Here is a 25,346-nt window from a genome sequence, read left to right as displayed (position 1 = left end):
TTAACCAGGCGAGAAAAGAGAAAGAAAGGGAGATATATCCACACAATTGCAGCCGTTGAACTTGGTGTTCTTAATATTAAGTCAATGTCACCCTTAAATCTAAACGTTTCTATAGGTAGGTACTTTTAGTAAGTTATCAAATTAAGACCAAAGTCGTAAAAAGTTTTCAAAATAATTGTATCTTACACGCATGAAAAGTGGGTTAATTAACTTTAATATCAACGGATAATTGGCATAAATTAATGACTAAAACTCTAGAAGTCTCTAATGAAACGTCCCAGTTTATTTGTATTAATTATCGCGACCCGAGCTAAGTAGCACTAGTTTTTAATGTTAATTACCTAAGTAGATATAGTAACTGTAGTATACAAGTATTTCTGTCGGCATCGGCAATGCACTTGGCGGTAAAAATAGGTGGTTCGATGAATGCATTGCATGTGCCGAGTTTTATGGGCAGGAACGCGCTAGTTTATATTAAGTTTATTTATAACTGAGATGAAACACTATTTAGAACACTTCCACATATATATTTGTTTACGTGAACGGGTTATAAATAGTATAAGTCTTACTGAAATTTGGCTCGTTTCTCTCAATGTTTTGTAAATAGAAAATGGCTAATAATGAATTGATTTGAATGATAAAAACAATACTGAAATTATAATAAGTTATGAACACATACAAAACGCGTCTCATTGTCTCACTCGTCATCTTGATAATACGCGCCACAAAAGTCAAGTTAGGTTAAGTTAGCCAAAGTGCAGGTTTTGCTAATGTGGAATATTCCTAATTTCTACCAACTGATAGGTATGTATTTAGCTACCTACCACATTACGCAGGTAGTAACTACGCATGTAGCAAGCAGATAACGTGGAAACCACAATAATACACGTATATAAGTGTCGTATAATAATATACGAAGGTATTGCAGAGCGTTAAGTTGGCTATTGGTTAGTAATAACGATCTGACATTAGGAAATATATTACTTAGGCATTTATATTTAGTGAAAATCCAAATTTGCAATATGTCCTGCAATCATTAGATGAAGGAGTACGAGCTTAGCTATCATAATTATATTGTAGGTATAGTAAGAAGTAGTACGCATGACTAAACATAGGTAGTCAGGCCTTGCTTTCATTCTCCCATTTTATCAACGCACTTACAAATCTGCCTTTATGTTTTGTTATCGGTGCGAAGTCATATACCTAGTAACTATAAGCCTTTCGAAGACAAAAACAAAAGTAAGTATGTGAGAAAACATGATATTGTTTAATTCTCATATTTTCATAACAGTGATGTAGGTTGGCAGTGAGCTAAATCGACACCAATCGGCAGCCTAGGCAATATCCGGGGAAAAAATGCAAAAGGAAGGAAATAATGACATTTATTGTAGTTACGGGCACTGATTACTTCGCATTTAATATTCTCTAGGTAAAACGAGAGACCAAGATCAGATCATATTATACCAGACGCATGAACTTGACATATATGAACATCTAAGGCACTAACTCCCCATTTCTAGCCCGACAGTTGCGGTTGCTGCACAAAATGTGCAACTAAATATGTGGGAATCACACAACAGCTTTTCAGGATGCGGTGAGTTTGCGGCTCAACCTTCTCTTCATCGAAACTGGGCTCCTAAAGGAGAGGAGGAGGAGACTACCTAAGTTTAATTTAAGAAAGGAAATCGGGCAGTTTGGCAGCTTTGTAAGTATATAGTCGGTTTGGTACAGGGCTGTTCTCATCGCGTCATACTACCAGTATATGAGTAACCTCGAGATCTGTGCCAATTACCCGCGCACAGAGATCTCACATATATTGGTGACAATATCTGCCCGGAAGAGGGGAGGTGCTGTTTAGCGGCTAGACGGTGTCATTTGCCTCGGCTGGATGCGCGGAAATGCGCAAATTGCCGTTGAGGGGCGCAATTGTCACTGCAGCGTGCACCGCGCTAATACAGTCATATTGCACTCCCAGAATATTGCCCTGGGGACTCAGAGAACACTGGCAATAACTAGATGTATAATCTAATTTCTAGCATGAGTTGGAAATGGAATAATTTCTGAATAGCGAACATTACAAAAATTACAATTAGGTACATACCTAGTTTGAAACTTTTTGCATAAATTAATAAGCCAATGTTCATACCAGTATTTGCCATACCTGCATAATTAGTACCTGCACTATTTGTTACACTAATCCAATGCAAAACACGTGGTGGTTAATATATCATAAGGTCTATAATCGCTTGAAAACTAAAGAGCTATTGTGAAAGTGTGAGGGCCACGTTTGTACAGAGGGGCTACTTTGATTCCCAGCCCTTCTCAGAAAGATGTAAGCTTCCATTCAAATAACGTTGTGACGTCACAGCATCGGCCAAACTAGGGTGGAGTGAAACGGTTTTTATTTCTATTGTAAAGGCCTGCTTCGTAAAAAGGGTCCCTATGTCGACTATTTAAAGTGTATCATCTCACTAGAGTTCGATTAAAACCCGAATACGACGAAGTGTATTTAACTGTTGAAAACTCCTGGAATTTTATTTGAATTAAAGTTGGCTTATCTTATCGGAATCGAGATAAAGAATTCTTAAGTATGTATTACACTACAAATTTATTAGGTGTGATTTCTTAATGACACAATAATTAAACTACACAATGTTATTGACATAGCAATGTTTATCATTTCAACGGCTAACGACAACAAAACATGCCTTATTTCTCACATCTGCGTTACGAAATACGTTCGATTCTCGACCAGTGCGAAAAAAGTACAAATAACAGACAGCATGTGAAGAGCAGGCAGACATAATGTAATGCAAGGAACGTGGTTTTGAGTTTCATCGTGGTTAATCACATGTCTATTGTCAGGTTGTCAGGTTACTATGCCACTCGTAATGTAACATAACCTAACAAAATATAGAATCGTATCATTATAAATATCCTTATCATTTTAATTATATTCTTCCCAAATACTGACTTTACAGAGACAAAACGTCGCCATGAGAAGAGTTTTCAAAAGTTTTAAACAAAGTTTATACGTAACGCGCGAAACTTTTAAAACTTTCTCAAACAAATTCTACATAGACAGTGGCGCCGCCAAAGATACAAACATAAAAACAAATGAAAAAGTAATAAATTATTAATGGCCCAGTAACGTCAGCTGTTCTTGGGTGCAAGTAACGCCAATTCTAGTTACGGCAATGTGTGCCGGCCGCTTGCCTGCGATGCGTCGCGAAGTTGCCAGAAATGTGCCCGGAGCCGTCGCAGTCTATGACGGGGCACTGGATTAGCTCCCTCTCCCGCGCCTCGGGACCCCGTATTCGGTAGCCCAGTTTACCGAAAAACTCCTCGTGAAGATAGCTAGCAAAACAACAACAACTTAACAAAACAAAAAGTAACAAAACTATTTAAAACTTGTATAAAACAAACAGAAAATGAAACATCTACTACGGTCGGCGAACTAACAAACAATAATGAACTAAAAAAAGTTCCACCGACGCATTGTTATGCGACCTTAACGTATCCAATTTTAGTAACTCAAGGCATTAACCTAGAACGCACGCTGTAAATCATAAATTAGCGTGAACTGGTCGCCATTAATAGCTAAATATACGATCACTATCAACGTGAAGCGTGTGTAAATGTTTACAAAAGTTTGTACGTCTTTTGTTAGTATAGTTTGAAAAGTTAGCAAAAGTTTTGGAAAGTTATGTAAAGTGTTGATATTGGCACATACCTGTTTCGTTGCATAGTTGTGTTCGGCGTAAAGTCTATAATGGCACGGATATTATTATTTGTGTATCTTATCGTTCAACTGGTTATCTAGCGCGCGGCGCACAGCGTGGTGCGCAGGCGCCGGTATATTTAGACTGATCCATCGACTGTGACTCGTACGCGTTCGGATACTTCGCGAACTTCACACTGCTGTCACGACACAAAACTTATTCAAACTGTTATTATATTGCGTAATTCAAACACCGATTCACTTGTTAATGTTTAGTAAGAAAAGTTTTATTTCTTCTACATATTAGTTTTTAATTAAAGTAGGTTTTACATAAAATTACCGTTATAAATTCAAACGTCATAACGCAACGTTCGCGCGTCTCAAATGCCAGCGGCGCGAGTATCGGGACGGCCACGATGCTTCGCGAGGGCTGCCCGCTTACGTCACTCGCGTCGTGCGTCGAGTCATTGATCAACAACACAGGAAAACTCGCAATTCAATTACAGAATATAATAGCGATAACGGCATTATTTTAAGTTTGAATTTGTTACTAATTCACAATGTCACAACTTTTTGCATTAGTTACAAAAGTTTCTAGTTGAAATAGTTTGTTTAACAGTTGTTTTAGCCGCTTTAAAAAGTATGATTAACACATTCGCAAGTCACGTTATCAAGGTGACTTGCCGACTTTTATAATTAGCCAGACTTTTATGGGATTCTTTTTAAATGTTTGCGAGTTCGCTAAAAGTTCTACCTGCTACTTTCGCCGAGTTAACGCTTGTATAACGCCATTTTAAATACCTCGAGGTGCCCTTCAAAGTGCACAAAAAGAAGGATGCGTGAGCTCGGACCAGCGTAAAATTCCATTCTTTGTTTATCGGGGATTTAACTCTAAAGTAACGGATAAAGAACACAAAGAAATAACTAGATAATATTTGTCCGATGTTCGACACCACAAACGTTTTCAAAGTTTTGAAGTATATCTATAATGAAGTATATATAATAGTATTTTATATCATTAGGTACCTATATAAAAACTTACTAAAAACTCGGCGACATGAATGGCAGTTTGATCACGTGTCAATTTGTTGATCATTATTAGGTACCTATTTATTGTAGATACGTACGTACTTAAAGTAAATAAAGATAAAAATTTTTTTGAAGCTATGTACTTTCTATGCTCATCAAATCAAAGGCATCATTGTATTTTTGATAACAATTTCGATCTAGTTATGCTTTTATGGTACCTAGTGTTAATTAGGTATAATTATTAGGTTTTTTTTATACCTACCTAGTTCAATTTTATTGTTATTGTTATTATTGTTGTTGTTGTTATTGTTACTGTAGGCCTATAGCATGGGATCCTTTCGGTTTTGCAAACCGGTTAATTTTCTCACTGTATCAATTAGAGAGGGACGGGAAGCTAGTCTAGCTCGCGAGCGAGATAAATACCAAGCTGTCGCGCCGCTCCTGCGCTAGGATAACTGTAAACTTGATCGTAACTATTTTCAATCTATATATGTAGGTATATAGTAGGTAAGAAAACTGGTAAGAAACGCAAATCATGGTTGACCTTAATATATTCAAATAAAAATTCCTTATCAGTACTTACCTACTTATATTTATAAGTATAAAGTACCTCTACCAATAACCCTGCTTAGATAAGTTTAAGTAGTATCGTTGGTAAAAGTAACACTTCCGCTTGATTTTCGATTATATTGTTATCGCTGTGTGTTGATGTTAAGTGTGATATATCCGGTACACTGACGTGTTCTGGATACTCAAATCAACATAGGTTTATTTTAACCATTTGGTACCTGATACAATACATTAGCCTTACCTACAGGTAACCCAATCTGTATAGGTAAGTAATTGTTTGCTGTAACTTGGACAACGTCTAACTTAGTTCAATTTACAACAACCTTTTAGCCTAGTCTAGACTCTAGCCGTATAATAGGTACATAAACTGGCATATAGGTAACTGGAAAGGGGTAAACTGTCAGTATCGACCTAACCTACACACCTATTGCGTACCAGTAGTTCAATCAAGGTACTCTTATTATAATTTAAATTAAGAGCACGCTCTCCTTATTGTTCCGAGCGAGGACAAGCGGAGGGCATGTTGATGCAACTTAAATAGGTCTAGGTACTAATAGAGGTACTAACTAACTGCTTAGTGACAATTGTAGTTAGTTACTACGTGATTACTATGAATAGGGGATATGGTAGGTAGGGTATTAAGGGAAGTCGGAAGGTAAACATTGTTTCTGCAATGTAGGTGCAAACTAAAGCCCCTTAGCGCCACTTGCACCATTCACTAACCCGGGGTTCTCATTTTCTGTCTATCTAACTAGATTTAGTTATAAAATTCAACATGTGCAACAACCCTATATATTGTGTTAAGTAGCTGTTCAGTCTGGTGTCTCCTTTCTTTCTCTTTTTACATGGTATATTACGCTAACGTCGCTAACAGAACTGAGGGCCTACCGCGAGCCACGTTCGACGTGTTGCCTCTCTCGCATTTGTAAATTCGTACGTAAATGTGACAGGGAGGCAACACATCGAACGTGGTTCGCGGTAGTGTGGGTGTGGGTATCTCACATCTCTCTTTTTTTTGGCCTCTGGGCGGCTAGAGGCTACATGTACTAAAAGCATACCTACATATACACGCTTACACAAGCCTGTGATATGGAATTGTAAGCTGTTATCTCGCATCTGTTGAGTGCCATATACGCTACGTGCACGACTGGTGCTGCCCTCATTTTGTCGGACTTTCTACGTTAAATCTTATGGGGTAAAATTAGTTCCAGCGGCTGCCGCTAGTATTAATATCGGACATTCCATAAGATTAATTACCTGTGTTTGTGACGATCAGCGCCACTTTCCCCTCCACCGACTTCGCACATTGCCAATACGCATCGGTCTGAGCCGTGCTGCGCATCTGTGTTGCCAGTAAGCAGAAGCAGTCCTTTAAATGTTGATGCAACCTGCACCGTGAACATGCAATATTCACCTGCTATCCTTAGGCTTGTCGTGCGGCGCGTGCGGCGGGGGCATGTAGCAGGGCGGCGAGTAGGGCGGCGCGTGCGGCGGGTACGCGGGCGGCGGGGGGTACGCGCCGCACTGGTACTGGTAGCCGCCGTAGCCGGCCGCCGCCGCCGCCGCCGCGTAGTCGGGCTGCCCGAGGCCGTAGCCGGCCACTGGGTGGGGGCTGACGCCGCCGTAACCTGCGGAAATGGTTTGTTTTCAGGACTTCAAATACCACGGGCTTAACGTCGCTAAGACAAAAGTGTGGCTCCATAACATCTAACTTTTGTCGTAGGTACTCACTACTCGAGTTGTTCAAACCACGTGTGTGTGAAATCGGCGTGCCATGGAGTCATAGCTCTCAGGGCGTAATACGATTTGGTGGCAAAACACCAGTCAGTAGTGTCCGACCGAAACATGATTTTTATGCCGAAACCGAAACATTCTTGGGACACTAGCCATGACCAAAAATAGGTACAGTCTTGTAAGGTTCGGCACGGCTGAAATTTTCGACAGTGTTTGGGCCGAAACCGAACCTTCCACGAAAAATGATTTTTGTGCCAAAACCAACCGAAACCGAAACTTCGGTCGGTCACTACAAATCAGTGCCTACTACAATGTGACTTTAACTGCTATTAAGTCTGCTACTATAAGTAATTGTAAGTTGTTTCGTAACATTAGGATGGAGTAAAAGAAACAACAGGAAAATGCATTATTTAGCTAATAAATTACGATACGGTTTTTCTTAACCTGGTACCTAAATCAATATTCATAAATGCAAATTTCTATCTTTAGTAAATATCTAGACTGCAGCATCGCGTTCTTTGTTTTTCGAACTGAACCCCATCCAAGTTTCTATTACATCATTAGTCGACGTAGAGAATAATTATAATTTAATTTTAAACACATGTGCACCCGATGGCAAAGTTGAACCGCGTCGTCGATCAGTTACCGCATGCTCTGTTTTCCTGTAACTTAGCAAGCGCAAGCGAGCAGCTGACTCAAGTAAACCGGTATAAAATAAACTGTAATCTACTACTTGCTATCTATGTGCCACATGTGGGTTTAGTAAATATACTGTGTCAAGATAATACAGGTATGTATTACCTACCTATAAATTATATACATACAGAAAATTGAAAGTTTTCGTTTTTATGATAACTGATTTCCGCATTCCGATGCGTCTTAAAGTGTGTTCATGGTGTGTTTAAAGAGTTTATATGTTACTTTTGCTTCATTCTGTACAAGATAGGGTATTGCCACAAATAAAACTTTAGTAAAAAAAGGAATTTAATACTTTCAGTTTGGCGAAATCATGTTTACAATGTTAAATATCGCGTGGGCGCCATGTTCAATGTACTTTTAAGGCCGACGATTCGCCATAATCGAAGATCATACTTATACTGGCTTGGAGCGAATGCTTGCTTCGGTAAGCTACAAGAATACCATTAACGGCAACGGCATGGCACAGCGCCTGCCAGCTAAGATTAGCAACATTATACCGCGTAGCGCGTTGCTCGCTACATGCCACAGGGTGTACGGGGAGTGATTATCGCGGTCGCGTTTTAATTTGTACGACGTGTTTTACGTGTGGAGGGCTCTAACCCCTTGTGGAGGGGGTGGAACATGAAATTTGGGAAGTTTGAGATGTAAAAATTTCTTTTCTCTGATGGTTTAGGTTGGGTTTAGGTACATAATCAAAATTTCTTAATTTAGGTAAGTACCTAGGTACTATGTATATAATATAATAAATAACGAACTGTATCAGTATCACAATGATTGGAATGAACTAAGGAATCTCCACAAGGGATTATTTTCATATTATATATTCAACGGCTAAATACTTAGGTATTTATCAAGTGCCTAGACTATCTGCCGCATACACATAATGAAGTAAATTATTAAATAAGTAAGTACCAAAATTTGTAATTAAGTGAAGAACTTAAATAGTACCTAGGTATTCTTTGTTGATACTAGGTACTTATTTTTTGTAGAAAAGTCAGCAATGTTGCCTTGAAATAAGGTTAAAGGCGCTAACAATACTGTATTTTGCGTAGTTTCAGCAGTTTCAGCTTCTCACAGCCTCTTATATCTTCAAAGGCTGCCAATTACCGAAGTAGGTACCTATTTAGCTTTACCGACGGAAGATATCGACTTACCGGCTGTATCTCTATGGTAGGCTTCTAGGTACGGATGGCTGCCTCCGCTGTCGGGCGTGGATTCCCTGCTGTACGACACGCCACCGGGGAAACTGCGACTGGTGACAAATCGCACCCATTAGATTAATTACTCCCAACTGATTAAGATATAATTAAGGGAGAATATTCTTCAGTCTAGTCGGCGTTTATTAGAGGAGGAAAATATTGGTGTATTGTGGTATAGTAACTTAATGAATGGTTTATACCTAACGAAAATATTATTTAATAAAATGAAAAGCACATGAGCGCCCTTATGTGAATACGTAAACGTTAAACATCATTGAAAATTTAAAGATTTCGAATCGATGGTAAGACTAACTCTAAAGGTCGTCTTAGAACTCAAGTTTAGTGAGACAGGTTTCCAGAATAAAATTGATTGTCCTAACTACTAGTACTAATTAAAAAAAAATCACGAATTTCTTGAACGAAAAAATAAGAACCGAAAACTGCTATGTTTAAAGCTGGAACAAAAAAATAACACAAAACCACAGATAACATATAGGTCAACCACTCGCTTGGCTGTATTTATAATTGCCATATAAATATGGCCTTCCACCTTTTATTTACTAAACAAAGAGATGCGACAGGAAGAGGAAAATACAGTTAAGCAAGGTGGCCTACAAAAAAGTTACACAAAATATTATCCTAAGAACTGAAAGCCTCACCTATGTGGTAAACGTGACACACTAAGGTCGAGGGTCTGCCCCTGGGGGCTCGGGACCTGGGGGCTCGCGGTCAGCTGCGGCGAGGCGCCCGGCTGCGGGCTGCCGCGGGCGCCGCCGGCGCTCGTGTACACGGGCGACGCGTACGGACCCTGGTGTAAACAAACTGTTAGTAAGTGTTAACTAAGGCAGTCTAATTACCAATAAGCGATCGTGCTCCTAGGTCAGTTCGTTTTAGGCCGAAAGACTATTGCGGCGCTCGGCTAACTTGCAATGCGCATAGATTTAAAATGACCGTCGATTATCGAACAACATCACAAAATTGAAACAATAGGCACACCAACAAGTCGCGTACCTATTTGAAGTTTAAGTACACCGCAATGGGGTTTTGTCTTTGTTAAAGGTTTATAGGTAAATTAAATGGCTTCTGGTCATGAAATTATTTGGTTTGTAATTATTACTGTATAAACGTGGCAGTACCTATATACTAGTAGCGTACATAAATTAGATGAACTGCTCTAACTTTCAGACTGTTAAAAGAAAAGTGATGGATGCTTCTTTTGATAAGCGCATTGCTGTTGCAAATTTGTAACCCATTGCCACTGACGGAGCTTTTATTTAGACCATGGGCACGATATCTCACCTGTGGACTACCGCTAGACGTAGAAAGATCTATGGCCGGACGAGGATCGCGCGGGTCGCGCTGGCTCGGACTGCGCGGCCGCTGAGCTTGCGCCGCCGCGATCTTGACCGACAGGTTGATCGCCGAGAAGCCCGGCGGCACTCCCGGCCCCATCGCGACCGCCCCGACGCCCCCCACTCCGCTACTCGCTTCGTAGTGGTACATTGGTCTAGGAAAGGGGGTTCAATGTCAATCATACCGAGGATTTTGACCCGATTCGATAGATATGTCTCGTTTACCACATAGTTGACCCTAACCTTATCTAGACATACCTGGGGTAGATGGGTCCGGAGTTGGTTTCCTGCTCGGACTGGTCAGTCTTCATGGGTGTGGGGAGGTGGGGGTCGTGGTAGCGTTCCTCCTCCCAGCCGTAGGGGCGTTGGGGACACTGCGCGGGGTCGTACCGCTCGAACGCGGGGACTCCGTCGTAACACCGCGATTCGTAACCGTACCGCGCTTCGTTCATTTGGCTAAGGAAAATTACAGATGCTAATATTGTCTGTAGAACTAAAAGGTACCTACCTAAAGCATGTCAACGGGGCAAACATTAGGGTATCTTTTAATGTTTGAGAAGATTTAAAGTTTGCCATTCAATTCATGTTCTGGGTTAGAAAATTATTTATACATACTCAATTAGGGAATGTCGATTAGTCATTCAGGGCTCGTAACATCTTTTAATACAGTTCAGTAGGTAATTAGTAGGCAACTCTCAGAAAAAACTTAATTCAACTTAAATAAATGGTAAGTACTTATTATACCCCAAGGAGAAAGCACGACTTACCTATAAGACCGGACGTGGTCGTCCGGCGGCCGCTCGTACGGCGACCTCTGGTCAGGCGGCGCGCCGTACCCGGCGTGGCGCGTCTCCATGCCGGGGGAGTCGCGCTCGGGCTCGGCGGCCTCGCGCTTGGGCACGATCAGCTCGGGCTCGCGCTTCACGGCGGGGCTGCGCGGCGACGCCGCTTCCGAGCGCTCCCGGGTCGGCGTGCTTTCTATCGTAATCGTTATTGGTGCTGGCGCTGGCACTGTGGGGAGACCTGAGAAAAATAATGAATAAAAATTAGAATAAGCTACATTTATTGCTTCACAAAAACTAAGATGCAAGATACATTATAAAAGATAACATTAACAATTGACATGCGTGAGGAACGGGCGCAGCATGAACTGCGTCAGCCATTTTTCATTGCAAAATGACCTTCAGTCGGTCCCTCCTTTCACTGAACCACAACTACATTGATAGGGATGCAGTCAAATAATGACCAGATGAAAAAGATTGATTTTAGTAGAAATAGTAGGTACCTTACTCTGGTTTGTGTTTAAATTTTTAGCATGTGGAGAGACTGGAGAGTTCTTTGTGGTCTGACCCTTTTAAGATTTATATAATATATAGATAGATATTACTGCACCCTAGATATTGATATTAGGCAATATGATATTGTGTTACTTATTACTCTTATTAGATAACTTCTTTTGAAAAGTGGCAGTGAACCTGTCCCAGGTTGGAGGACGAACAGTGATACGATACAAGAGCGGATAATGAAACGTTACCTCCGGCTCCGGCTCCGGCTGGTTTCAATGGAGTGTTGCTACCTAATAGGTAGAAGAGAATGTTACCAACTTACCAGTGAGTCTAGCGCGCTGGGATCTCGCAGCGGCCTTCCTCGCAGCAGCGGTCGGACAGCCTGACAGCGAGCGGTGAGTACTCCGGTTGGAGCTGACGTGGCCGCGCCCGTTGCACCCCGGCGTGGGGCACTTCAAGATCGTCTCGTGCAACGCCAATACTGATTTCGAAAAAATGATTGTTTATAGATAAACAGGTAAATTTAAATTTTCTATAACTCAAATCATGAAATAATCAAGAAAAAGGACTACAAAAACAATCAAGAAGTGTTAATGTAAAGTTGGAGATTTCACGAGTTGACCTTAAACAGAAGTTTGAAAACTTTTGAACAAGTTTTATTAAAGTTTTGAAGGTCGCATTCAAAGGGCTACTTTAAAAAGTTAGCTTACAAATCTATATCTATCATGAATTTGTACATTACAAAAGCAAGGTCAACGCGTCAAGACTACTTATTTGCATAAGGAAGGGTACTACTCATAATGTTAATGATGACACAATAGGCTACATGACTAATTTTCATTTATGGTATCAACCGATCGGGTTTGTTTTTAGGATCAAATGTCTTTATGGGACCCATTGCATTAAAGTAACACAAAAGTCAGAAATTGTAGTCAAAGGCCGACAGTTGCACTTCACTCGCGAAAGGCCCTATACAAAACGGCCAGGGGCCGTGACGTCATCGCCCATCTTGTAGTATGGACAAAACAAGAAAATTGCGTTTTTGTCGGTGAAATATTGCGTTTATGTATATAGTTGCTATACAATATTTTTTTGGATGAAATGTAAGGAATCGAATGGTACCCTTACTTTTATCGATTTGGAAGTTAAAAAAAAACTTAAATTTTGAAACTATCAGGTCCTATATTTTTGTACTTAAATTTTCAATATTTTAATATCCACATTATTGTGATAAATTGCTTGTTTGCTATCTATTTTACTAGATTTTGTTATAAAATTCAACATGTGTCAACATCCCTATTTATGTGCACGTATTACGAGTATATACCTACACGTATCGTTCGTGAGCTTGCGTGTATTCTATGGAACGTTGAATAAAAGAACATTGGTTATTGATAAGAGTATTTTAATTAAAAACATATGTTGCCGTGAATGGAGCGTCATCTGCTATTATTTATATATTGTTTTCGAAAGTATCCATTTTTATTCCACTTCTACAATATAGGTATCTAAACTAAAGTTAATTAGGCAAAACAAGGCTCGTTCTAGGCTGAGTAGAAATCTAATCTAGTACATATTATGCTACAGTTTTACTAAAACAACTAAGTAATAAGTAGCAAATAATCAATATTAACATAAAATAAGAAAGTGAAAGATCATACGAGTCTTAATAAGAAAACAAAACGTTAAAGAAAACTGAAGAAGCTCTATTTGCCATTAAAATCACATTACTTACTCTCCGGTGTAACTTTATCCTTTCTTGGACATCCTGACAGACTGGGGGAGTAAACAGTTTACAAATCAATATCGTGAAGACACGTTTTAGATCAGTTTAACTATTGCGTAATACGTAAACAGTACTAGACCCTTGGCCTTCAACTCTGAAGTTTAGCAGTTTACCAAGGTTAATTGTTATGAGCGAAGTTGTGTTCAGAACCAATGTAGTATTTTGTTTAACATGTTGCTGGGCAAATTACAGTAAAGTTACTATTGCAGTTACCTCGATGACTGAAATACATGATGATCATCGACTCACCTCCTGTGGTGTGTGTAGAGCCCGGTGACGTGGCCCTGCCCATTGCAGCCGGGTGTGGGACACTTGTTGCCTTCTGTGAACAAATCGACCGGTGCACAAATCAGTATTTCCCTAATCATCAGGGGGGCGTGGGTAGATCGATACGGGCAGGCGTGCCGGCCGGGGCGTACCTGCGCGGCGCCGCCCACCCGCCCGCTCCGACCCCTACCCCGTACAACACTTAAAAGAAAAAATAAAGAACGCCAGGCGGCTGCGCGGCGGACTCACAATTTTTCTTTCAGGAAAAACGGGGCGGCACGTAACCCCGCCCACCGCCTGCCTGACCGTTTTTATTGCGCGTCGCCCTAACGTAAACCCAGCTATCGCCCGACAATACGAGGAAAATATTTAACTGTCTTATATACTATATCCACGTAGGTGGGGGCTTCAATGTAACCGTCGCAGAGTAAATTATGAGAGGCATCTTACAAATGAAGGATGATTTGTTGCCAGCGTCTGTTGCGGACTGGCATCTGCTCGGACAGATGAGGATTGTTTTGAATGATAAAACCCATTTTGAGACCTCTCAGTTGGAACTACTATAATTTATACGGTAAGTAACAATAGATACTACATTCCATTCATAGAAGGCACATAAATCGTCTAGACAGTTTAGGAAAGACGGTTACAACGTAGAACATCAGGTTCCGCCGCGGGTAACGTTATGAGTTATCGAGCGACCTTGAAACAAACTTGGGCGAAGTTGATAGCGCGGAGTTCGACGTTATAGTAATGTCGTTAAGGAAGTTTTAGGTGTCGCTGGAGGTGGTTGTACCTCTGTTGACCGGCGGGGAAAGCGCGGCGAGCGGCCTGGAGTCGCGCGTCGGCGTGGCAGAGGGAACCGTCCGTGCCTCTTGTAGAGCTGTTGCTGCACGGGACCCCGCGCCCGCAGGTTGCAACACTGTGTACTGCTTCGAGCTCTTCCCCACGGAGCTCTTATCATGCTCGTTGGAATACCCTCCGAAGGGCTCGCTGGGAAATGTCGCTCCGTGTAGCCGATGCTTCACCTCCGCGGGTGGCTTGAACGCGGACTGCGTCGAATACGGCAACGCTGCTGTCGCAGCTTTGTAAGCGTTGTATAAAGACTGCTTATTGACCGACATCGTCTCACTTTTACGCTTTGGCTTAGTTTCTCTGTCATCATACTTATCGTCATGCCGGTCAGACATATCTATCTCAAGTTCATTGGAAGACGAATCTACTAGCTCATCAAAATTTGGCGCATCGTAGTGATTGGAATATTTTCCGTGTTTTTCATACTCATCGTCACTTTTGTCGCGTGCGACTTTCTTTATTTGTACTTCATTTTCAATGGAACCGTTTCTACTTTGTTCTTCTTTTCTGTGGCGCTGCGTGAAGCTCTTTTGCGAGCCATCTGCGCTGTCGGAAGACGGGGAGGGGGAAGACGGAAGCATATTGTGCGATTGTTTTTCTTCGAAGAGGTTTTCGAAGCCGTTAGCGTCGTCGTTTTCGTCGCCGCTGTAGTTTTGGGGTTGTTCTCTGGACCAGCTGCCGGAAAGTGTTTTGAGGGCCGCGTGTGTTTGTCTCAGTATTGTTTCGTCGTCGTCGTTTTGCGCAGGGCCGGGTCGGTACGGAAGGGTTCGGCGCCGGAGGTCGTCTTCCCGGCATTCGTCGTCTAATAGACGTCGCCTACGTTTGCCGGCCGCTTCCTCCTCGTCCATCGAGCCCTCACTACTGTTACGCTCCACTCTCCGGTCGGCCACCCTGAACGACTCTACATCCACCCCGAACTCCAGCCTCCTCTTGTTGATCTGCGCGAGCGACGACTGCGCGCTCAGCGGCGCCGTCCTGCAACAAACGGCTCCGTCAGACTCATCCCCGCGTCACGTGACACATTCACGTATATCAACATTAATATAATTAAAATATTGTACTTGCGATTCGATTTTCCATCCACAATCACAATATTTTTACGCGGAAATGATTCTAGGCGTTTCCCATCGACGTTGAAACACTTTAAGCACTTGTTTGTTATGTTTGGTTGCACAAAAATCGTTCCCACGTAAAAACCATTTCACTCAAGAGCTTTCAGACCAAAAATAATTTTACATGGTAGAAGAAGAATGTAGGTCAAAAAGTTTGAACTCGAGCATAAAAAGTTAAAAAAAGTTCATAAATTTTACACAATGTAAGCAAAAAGGAATTTGGTAATACAATATCGCGTCAAAAAGCAGTCAAACCGATTATTCCGTGCGATGTTCTTCCTAGAGCGCCCAACACGAGTTTGAAGTTAATGACCGAGGTTATACTTATTCTGTTAATTTGGTGAAAAACATTTGTACATACAGTCATTTCGTTGCGTAGTTATATTCAAAATGTGATTACTATGCGCATAATTAACGGGAAAAAACTTTTGCACAAAGGGTGAAACTTTTCAGGAAACTTTTTGAGATCTGTCAAACATAGTTCTTCAACTGGAACGGTATTTTTTTTCATGGTTTATCGGTTGCCATGATTTTTCGACCAGGTTTAACGAACCATTTATAGCATATCTCCGTGGAGGTCTATCTATCAAAAAGAAGGTTTACAAAAAGTCTGAAATTATTTAGTGTCAGTTTAGTGCTTGGAGGATACAACTAAACGGAGTAGCCATTAACAGGCTTTCCCCTCTGTCGAAAATAGGCGGCCAACGGTCATACACAATGTATGGACTGACGTTTATCTGACATGGCTATTTATACGTTACGCATACATTTGACGTTCCCCTCCCCCGCAAAAATCAGCAGACTGTTTTGTACAGAAAATTACAGACATGGCGTCTCCGTTTGATTATATCCTCCAAGGTTTAGTGTAGCTTTAAGAAGATATTTAAAATGGGTATGATTAAAAGAAAAACGATGATCAGCCAGAATGTCCGTATTACATATATTATGCTATAATAAAACATAGGTTAGCCGCCAAAATAATAATATTTTAAAGTTAGATTACGCCTTGAGTCTGGGGCCATTTTCGAATCTATAGGAATTTATCGGTTTTATTTAGGTACCTAATTTTGATTGTTTACTAGGATTTATCCGCGATTCGGAGTCTGTGCGGAATGAGAAGGGTCGTGAAATCTAAGGGAACCCATACATTCTACGACGTTTCTCTTTCCGCATAGACTCTAGGTCAGTGGTTCCTAACCTTTTCAGTCCGGTCACCCCTATGACTAACTAGGGAACCTGATTTTACCCCTCCTCCCAATGGTAATAAAAAATAAAACGTGTACGTTTGTTGTATTGTTATATTAGGTTAGCTTGTTACCCCCGTAAAATACCAGTTTTACCCCCACGGGGGTAATTATCCCCAGGTTAGGAACCACTGCTCTAGGTATTATTACATTATCAATGATATATTTTATATGATATTGATATGTTACTAATACTAGCTAATACACTCAAGTGACGATTGGTGTTTCTGGCAGACGTCTGCTCATAAAAGTTGACCCGTTGCCAGTCTTATTCGCAACAATTACAAATAACCACGTATTGATATAACGCTTACGACTTTTGTGTACCTATTAATTTAACGAATAAGGGTCTATAGCGTAGATACCTACACGTTTACCTGTATACATGTACAGTAGGCCAATTTAGTAAACATATCATCTAGTCAGACGGGACAATGTACAATCAAACAATCACATTGTCAATATGTTCAGAAATTTATTTTGTGTCAATCTCATCTAGCGTCCTCACATAGGTCTTTACACAATTTATCAATATATTACGAATTTTATATTTATGGGAATATGACAGTCGAGCGCTCAATACCAAAAATTGACCCCAAACGCTTCGAAAATATATATTTTTGCGTCTACACCATAGACCTAGAATATTACGGACGGACTGTCACCTAAGTTAAACTGTGACACTGCAATGGCGGACGGTTTGAATGTGTGCGTGTAGACGAGTGTTACCATGTAACACAAATTCTCCCCTGAGTGAAACAATTATTTTTAATATCGTCCTTGTTTTCAAATAAAAAAATTAGGACAGTTTTACGTTAGACAATAAAAAAGGTGTGTATGTATCTGATTTTATAGGTCTTGAATATGCGCAATATTGCACAATTACTTTGTGCAAACATTATTTTCAATACCTAATGATACGAGTACTTAGCATCGTAATGAAATCAGTTCGTCAAGTTTTTTTAATTTATACATTTAACTTGAAACATATCTGGTTTTCAACAAAAAAATTATAATACATAACAAACAAACGTTAACTATCAAACATGCATGTAAGCGTCTAATCTCCTTAGTATCGGGAAATTACCATACCGACCTAGTTTGAAATGCACAATCAATAATTTAACCATTTACCTAAATGATGTCTTAATACATAATGATTTAATAAGAAGGGCATCAATTACCCTACCTTTGGGAAATTACCCTATTCATGTTACTGGTCACACTCCTGTTTTGCAGTTTGATAATTTATAAACAACAAATTATCGTGATTTTACGTAGTAATTGATAAACTTAAGTGTGAAAAGTTATTCCGTGACTTTTTTTCTTTCGATCGGTACAATTCTAGCAGGATTTAACTACGCATGCCGGCATATTTTATATTTTTCTTCGACATGTTTACTTCAATGACGTTTCGATTCGTCTGACGGCAAACTGGTGGATGTGGGCTGTCAATGTGTGTGTGTCACGCGTAAATACTATGAAACTGGTGGATGTTGGAATCACAGTTGTGTTGTAAGCGAAACTCTGTCCGTAATATTATAGGTCCATGGTCTACACCTCCTAATTTGATCTGTAACCATCGAATCAAGTGCGATCGTACGAGCCAAATGTCCTTGAATTTCATTTTCACCTCAGCAGCTCGAACAAGGGTACTTTGTTACTTAAAAACACTGAGTGAGACAAAATGACATTCAAGTGACCTTAATATTCAAATGTCATTTTAACATGCGGGGTCTAATACAAGTTCGAAATACTTGGATTCTATTATCTGTCCTTTTCACGTCTTTAGCAAAAAGAAAGAGACAAAAAAAAGTTCAAACTACATTCAACGGTACATTGACGATTTATAATAGACCTCCGAAAAACGTAAGAACGCATCGTTCCAAAATACATACGAGTATGGATTCTTAATAATTAATTAATGAAAATAAAGTTTAAGATTTGATAAAAACTGATAAAAACACTATATTTTACGTAATTTATTGTACGATTAAAATAATGAACTCAAAAATACACAGAATATCACGTAAAATAAATAATTATAGTTTTAAGAATCTCTACTATAGTTTACAAATACTTAGTAAGTATCCGCAATTCGGACCGTATCTTACAATGTTTTTTTTTTTACGAAAAAAAAAGCTGTCGATTGAAGTGTCAATCAATTGATGGTCGTTGCAAGCACAGACATACAATTCGCGCTCGCGCTTGACAGACAGCTTAAGTGTGCGAAAGGGAAGCCATCACGTATATGAACATCCCATGAGTGCGAAAAAGTCAGACTACCAATGAGAAAACGTAACCACTTTTGAGTTTGACGACGGCCGCGGACGGCCAAGAGCGTATCACGGTAATTTTCAAATTGAAAAATATACACGGATTAGGACGAAAAGTATTAAATAAAGTAATTCAGTCAAGATGGTGTCTTGTAGTGTGCCGGATTTCAGTGTTACAGTGCCAAATAATCCAAGCAAATACTCATTTCAAAGGATTTATGATATTCCGAGCGAAATTTTCATAACGATATTTTGTCAAATTAACTGCATAAAAAGTGTAAGAAGCCGGTTTATAAAGTTCATTGTAAGTTTTTCTTCCTTTGTGTGCTAATATTTTATCATATTAGTCTATAATTGAAAATATTTTGTGTAAAAACATAACCTGTTACTTTACGCTAGGGCTTGACAAAATGTTCATATGACAGTGACAGTATCGATAACTTGTCGGTATATTAAATAGCTATGTAATTATTTCTTCACAAGACATCATTAAGATATTAGCTTTTATAACCGAATTCAAATAATAACGATTGTTATACCTTTTTGAAGGTGCTCATGTTTAGCGGTAAATTTAAACTTCACTTTCCAACACCCAGTAAGAGTTACATTAAGATAAGTCTGCAACGATCTTGATAGCACACGCAGTGCAGCCCTAGTAGCACGGTCGCATTTTTATCATATATCACCATGCCTGTCATGTTCTAACAAGTATGTAAGTGCGAAAGTGACGGGCTTAGTGATAGTGGATAAAAATGGAACCGTGCTGAGCCCGCAAGTGTTATTTATACGTCATAATGTCGCAGAATTTTAACGTTTAAAATAACACATTTGAAAAAGTAGTCTATAAAGCAATCAAACATCGACAGATTATTAATATGTTGTAACATGACATCACTATTTTTGATCTCACATAGACAATTTACGCACACACTTGCATCTAATTTTTGGTCGCACTTTTGAAGATTGACAGTTGTTCTAGTCATATTAATTCTATGGTGTGTGTGAGGCTACCGTGACAGATGGCTTACGCTCCATCTTTAAAAATAATACATCTATGGGTCGTTGTTTCCATATACAGGGAGCTTCCTGTAACAGGAGCAATAAATTAAACTAAAGGCTGTACTCCTCAAACTCATCAACATTTGTTCAGCAACTTTTAAAAATTATGAATCCTTTAGACTTCCTCTTTTTCATACAAAATAAATATTGCCTTCAATGTACGCTGACATCAGTGTGTTTGACGTTGCTTGTCACGCTTTAAACATAACAAAATTTGCAATACATTGCGTCTTAGAATAAACTTTAAAGTGTAATAAAAATCAAAACATGAGTTATTTTCAAAAGTTGCTGAACAAATGTTGGTCAGTTTGAGGAGTACAGCCTACAGTTTAATTTATTGCTCCTGTTACAGGAAGCACCCTGTATTACCTATTTTACTGAAATTTACTATGTTTTGTTTTTGTGTTTGATTGTGGTAATTGAACTTAGTTGTTAGTATATCTTAGGAAAGCATGACTGAATAGGTAAGTGATGGAGAAGGATTACTTTTTTCAGGTTGTCTAATATGTTCTCACTGCTGAGCAAAGAATATAATACTCACTAGGAGAAGAACGATAAACCATACAAAAAAATGACCCTTTCAAAAGTTCGTTTATACTACTAGCGCTGCTGAGGTGAAACGTTTTGTGAACTACACGAGATCAAAGTTATTTACATCTCGTGCGCTTATGAGTCCCGTGCAAGCGAAAGAATCTTGAGCGTAAATAAGCACTCGAGGAAATATCAAACTTTGATCTCTTGTTGTACAAATAACTATTTTGCATCCGCACCTCAGATCCTTTTTCCTTCCTTTTTCCTCAGAGAATTTTGGTACGCCTATAACCTATCTTTAGTTATTAATAATATAATTGGTTGTAAGCATAAAATCTGGAGATATACGGAGATAAATGTGGTATGTACCTGCCTACTTATAAAATTGTGTAAACGCCTAGAATTTACTGATAAACCAAGATAAGCCATTTTTGAATGAATGGCTCATTTCAAAAAAGTTCATTTCAGATGTCGAATTTCCCTCTAGATGTCGCTGTACCGTACCTAGTTCGCGGTGTTAAGATTTTTCCGGGAAACATGACCTCTGGCCGGTACCTTAGTATTTTCTGACATTTATGACAGTTGAATAGTTGTAGGTACCTTTATTCGATATACAGTGTGTAAATCCAATACCGGCAATAAGTTAATAAACCAGATATAGAATTAATTTACCCGTCTTATTATTAATTGAAGTTTTTTTAAGTTACACCATGTTACACTTAATTATGACCCCGTAGTTATTATTGTTTTAATTTGCCGAGCAGCAATGTACTGCAAACATTCAGAAACATAAGATGACATGACATTACGAGATACGAGCTTTCTATAGTAACTGCCAACAAGCGTTGACGGTTACTTTAAAAAGCTCATATCCCGTAACTTGTGTGGTGTTATTATACTTCTTAACCTATGCTTCCTATAGTTTAAATATTCGCCCGTATTGGATTTACACACTGTATTACATTATTATAATATGGGCAATAAGAGGCTTTATTACATTATCTATACAAACAAAACACCCGAGTGCGTATCGACCGGACCGAAGTTGGGGCTTATGCAATATGCTTCGAGATGGAATCGATGGTCCTTGACTCACCGGGTCACAGTTTACCTAAGTGTAAGGCCTGAGTGGACGCTCGAAGCGGAGCGTTCGGCGGGGCGTGCAGCGTGGCGTCGGGTTCACAAGTAATTTGAGCAGCGTGCACTAAGGCCGCTCCTATACGCTTGCATTTGTTTAACATGCACGCCGCACGCCGCGCCCCGCTGCACGCCCAACTCGAGCGTCCACTCAGGCCTTAGAGGCTTACACTAACGTGCGTACATGAAGGGACTAGTGATGAGCAGAGAAGTCGATTCCCACAGTTGTACTAATATTATTCTTGATAAAAAAAGAAGGAAATTTTATTAATACATTACTTAAAATATTTGAACTAAATCAATATATATTTGAACTAGTGTGAATTTGGAGACAATAATAAGAACTATGATAAAAAAATAAGGAAAAAATAAGGAAAATTAATATATACTTAAAATATTTACCTAAACTAGTGTGAATTTGTAAGCAATAATAAGAACCAATATAGATAGAATGGAGTACCTAGTGAGAGAAAATCAAAAACTAAAAGAGGGACCTTTTATTTTTACTAACCACTAGGCCGATTTTGGAGATAAGTATGGTATGTAATATGTAATAAAATTACACACTACCATAGAGAAATATAGTAAGACAAGAGTGCTCACTCCATACATCAGTTCAGACTATTAATTTCAGTGTCTACATCTAGCATTGAGTAGCGGATACTGCTACTTGACAATAGATGTAGCACCGACCGGAAAGTGATGTATGGAGTGAGCACTCTATGTATTTTTTTCTCTATGATACTACTATTCGGACAGGGTCGACATCGCGCGATCTTTACTTAATGTTTTCAAACATACGTAAGTACTATGTACAAATGTAAAAATGTATGCTAAGAAACTTAAATTTACTTTAGAAATACGCCAATTTGTCTAAATTTTTTAGGGTTCCGTACCTCAAAAGGAACCCGTACCTAAAAAACGGAACCCTTAATAGGATCACTCGTGCGTCTGTCTGTCTGTCAGTCTGTACGACCATTTCCTCCCCTTTATCTCCGAAACTACTGGGTCTATATTTTTGAAAAAAATACACAAAATAGTTCTTTACCTATAGATGACAGGAAACCTATTAGAAATGTGCAGTCAAGCGTGAGTCGGACTTAATGTACGGAACCCTTGGATTGCGAGTCCGACTCGCCTTGGGCCGGTTTTTTTTCTTGTAAGAGTTCAATTTTTTGAAGTGAAAACTTCTTTAGCGGCGCTGGGCACTTTTTGAGGAGGGGAAAAAATGATAAACTCGAGACAGCGTAAGGCGATCACGTGACCGTAAGCCCCGTAAGGTGGCCACTCATAATTTAAATGACATTTAAATCAATAAAGAAAAACTCAATGTTATTTGACATTTATGTTGCGGACTCCTTTTCAAGACTCTTTACCTATGTTCAAATAATTTGACGTTGTCATTGCAGTATGTAAATAAACATGTCAATGAAAATGTGTGATCTTATTTGAGAATGATAATAATATATAATAAATAAATAGAATACCTCCGCTAAACGTATGTATCGTGTTACCGGGCGTCGGTAACATAGTGAGGTGAGTTTTCACTCCCGGAGTGCAACCGTTGTTGCTTGTTAGGGTTCCGTAGCCAAATGGCAAAAAACGGAACCCTTATAGATTCGTCATGTCTGTCTGTCTGTCTGTCTGTCTGTCCGTCTGTCTGTCCGTCCGTATGTCACAGCCACTTTTCTCCGAAACTATAAGAACTATACTGTTGAAACTTGGTAAGTAGATGTATTCTGTGAACCGCATTAAGATTTTCACACAAAAATAGAAAAAAAACAATAAATTTTTGGGGTTCCCCATACTTCGAACTGAAACTCAAAAATTTTTTTTTCATCAAACCCATACGTGTGGGGTATCTATGGATAGGTCTTCAAAAATGATATTGAGGTTTCTAATATCATTTTTTTCTAAACTGAATAGTTTGCGCGAGAGACACTTCCAAAGTGGTAAAATGTGTGTCCCCCCCCCCCCTAACTTCTAAAATAAGAGAATGATAAAACTAAAAAAAATATATTATGTACATTACCATGTAAACTTCCACCGAAAATTGGTTTGAACGAGATCTAGCAAGTAGTTTTTTTTAATACGTCATAAATCGCCTAAATACGGAACCCTTCATGGGCGAGTCCGACTCGCACTTGGCCGCTTTTTTATTATCTTATATACTGTATTACCCTACTAAAGATTATGAGTCGGTTTAAGGTGCGCTAATGTTGTTTGCTTAAGCTTTGGATTCCTCCGAAAGCGGTGCCGTCATATAGCGGCCGTCTCCATACAAATACAACGACATCCATATTTAGCCGTATTATTTAGTATGGAGCCTGCCGCTATATGACGCTATCCTAGGAAAACCGACCTTTAGTATTCCATTGCCGACCAGTTTGGAAGTTGTGCAATATGCCTCGAGATGTAATCGATGGTCCTTGACGCACCGGAAGTGTGGGTACGCGTAGGTACGTGAGTAGGGTAGAGGAAACGGACTACCGGTAGGGTTGGCACGTGACTGTTTCCGTGAGGTTATATTTTGTTTATTAACCAACACAGTTGCAATACTTTTATATGAAATACATACCAGAGGAGAATATGCACATAGGTATATGGTCAAGCCGATCTTGTCAGTAGAAAAAGGCGGCTAATTTGAAAAATGTAGGCTCGAAGGGATATCGTCCCATAGAAAATTTGAATTACGCGCCTTTTTTTACTGACAAAATTTGCTTGACCAGCTTTATCCTGGTAAACCTGCTCGGTGTAGCCACCGCGCTCACTGGCCGGCGATAAAAAAATATGCTCTTGTCACTCGTCTTTTGTTTTTGTTGGTCAATTTTCTCGGCAATTTTACTGCAAATTGCACAACTTTTATTTATAAATAATATTCAAATTTGCTTATGTTTAAACCTGATCCAAGTCTTATTTATTTTGTACGTCAATGGGCTCCTAACAAAAATGAGGCTTGTAACAAGTTGCGAACCAATATAAACTAGGTACGATTATTCCAGTCCTTTCTTTTGGTTTTAATCTCAAGGTATAAGATTACTGATTTATTTACTGAGTTTTGCTGCTAAAGTTTTTCACTACGCCCTACACCTGTGATCAATATTCATCGTTCGGTTCCGTGAACAAAGATCAAGAATCATGGACGTTAAGGTCAGTGAAGATCTTTTATTAGTATACGTACGTACTTAGGGATATTTGTTATAAATATTATGTAGGTACATAGCCGGCTACAAATATTCAAATGAAGATATACTTTTAAGAGTTGACAATAACAACAGTGATTTTGAGATAAGACACATTTAGGTAAAGTAAATAATTAATAAGTATTGGAGTAGCCAAGATATAACGCTGGAAGAGGCATGATTATATAAATTAAAACTATAGTTCGTTTTTTTAGCATTAGAAAGAACTTGAAAGAAGGTAAGCGATCTTGACATGTCTTTTAATTGAAAAAAGCTTTTTAAAAATCAGTAACTATTACTTATGAAA

General features: G+C 39.4%; 1 protein-coding gene across 7 annotated transcripts in view; it reads right to left on the bottom strand.

Moving 5' to 3' along the window:
* The window catches only part of LOC134648913 (myelin transcription factor 1), a 43,231-nt gene that overhangs the window by 4,871 nt on the left and 13,014 nt on the right, over positions 1-25,346 (bottom strand). For 4 of the 7 annotated variants that reach the window (XM_063503520.1, XM_063503515.1, XM_063503518.1 and 1 more), the window contains exons 2-11: positions 14,440-15,473; positions 13,626-13,698; positions 13,326-13,366; positions 11,913-12,071; positions 11,072-11,327; positions 10,563-10,760; positions 10,252-10,459; positions 9,612-9,760; positions 8,908-9,005; positions 6,735-6,948 (exon numbers count right to left, since the gene is read on the bottom strand). In XM_063503520.1, the coding sequence (XP_063359590.1) occupies positions 6,735-6,948; positions 8,908-9,005; positions 9,612-9,760; positions 10,252-10,459; positions 10,563-10,760; positions 11,072-11,327; positions 11,913-12,071; positions 13,326-13,366; positions 13,626-13,698; positions 14,440-15,473 (2,430 nt within the window). The remainder of the gene's footprint in view (positions 1-6,734; positions 6,949-8,907; positions 9,006-9,611; positions 9,761-10,251; positions 10,460-10,562; positions 10,761-11,071; positions 11,328-11,912; positions 12,072-13,325; positions 13,367-13,625; positions 13,699-14,439; positions 15,474-25,346) is intronic. The other 3 variants (XM_063503521.1, XM_063503522.1, XM_063503516.1) reach the window with 2 other exon arrangements.

The sequence above is a fragment of the Cydia amplana genome, chromosome 6 (assembly GCF_948474715.1).
Source record: "Cydia amplana chromosome 6, ilCydAmpl1.1, whole genome shotgun sequence".
NCBI lineage: Eukaryota > Metazoa > Arthropoda > Insecta > Lepidoptera > Tortricidae > Cydia > Cydia amplana.
Note: the sequence above shows the minus strand (reverse complement) of the source record. Positions and strands in the feature narration are given on the sequence as shown.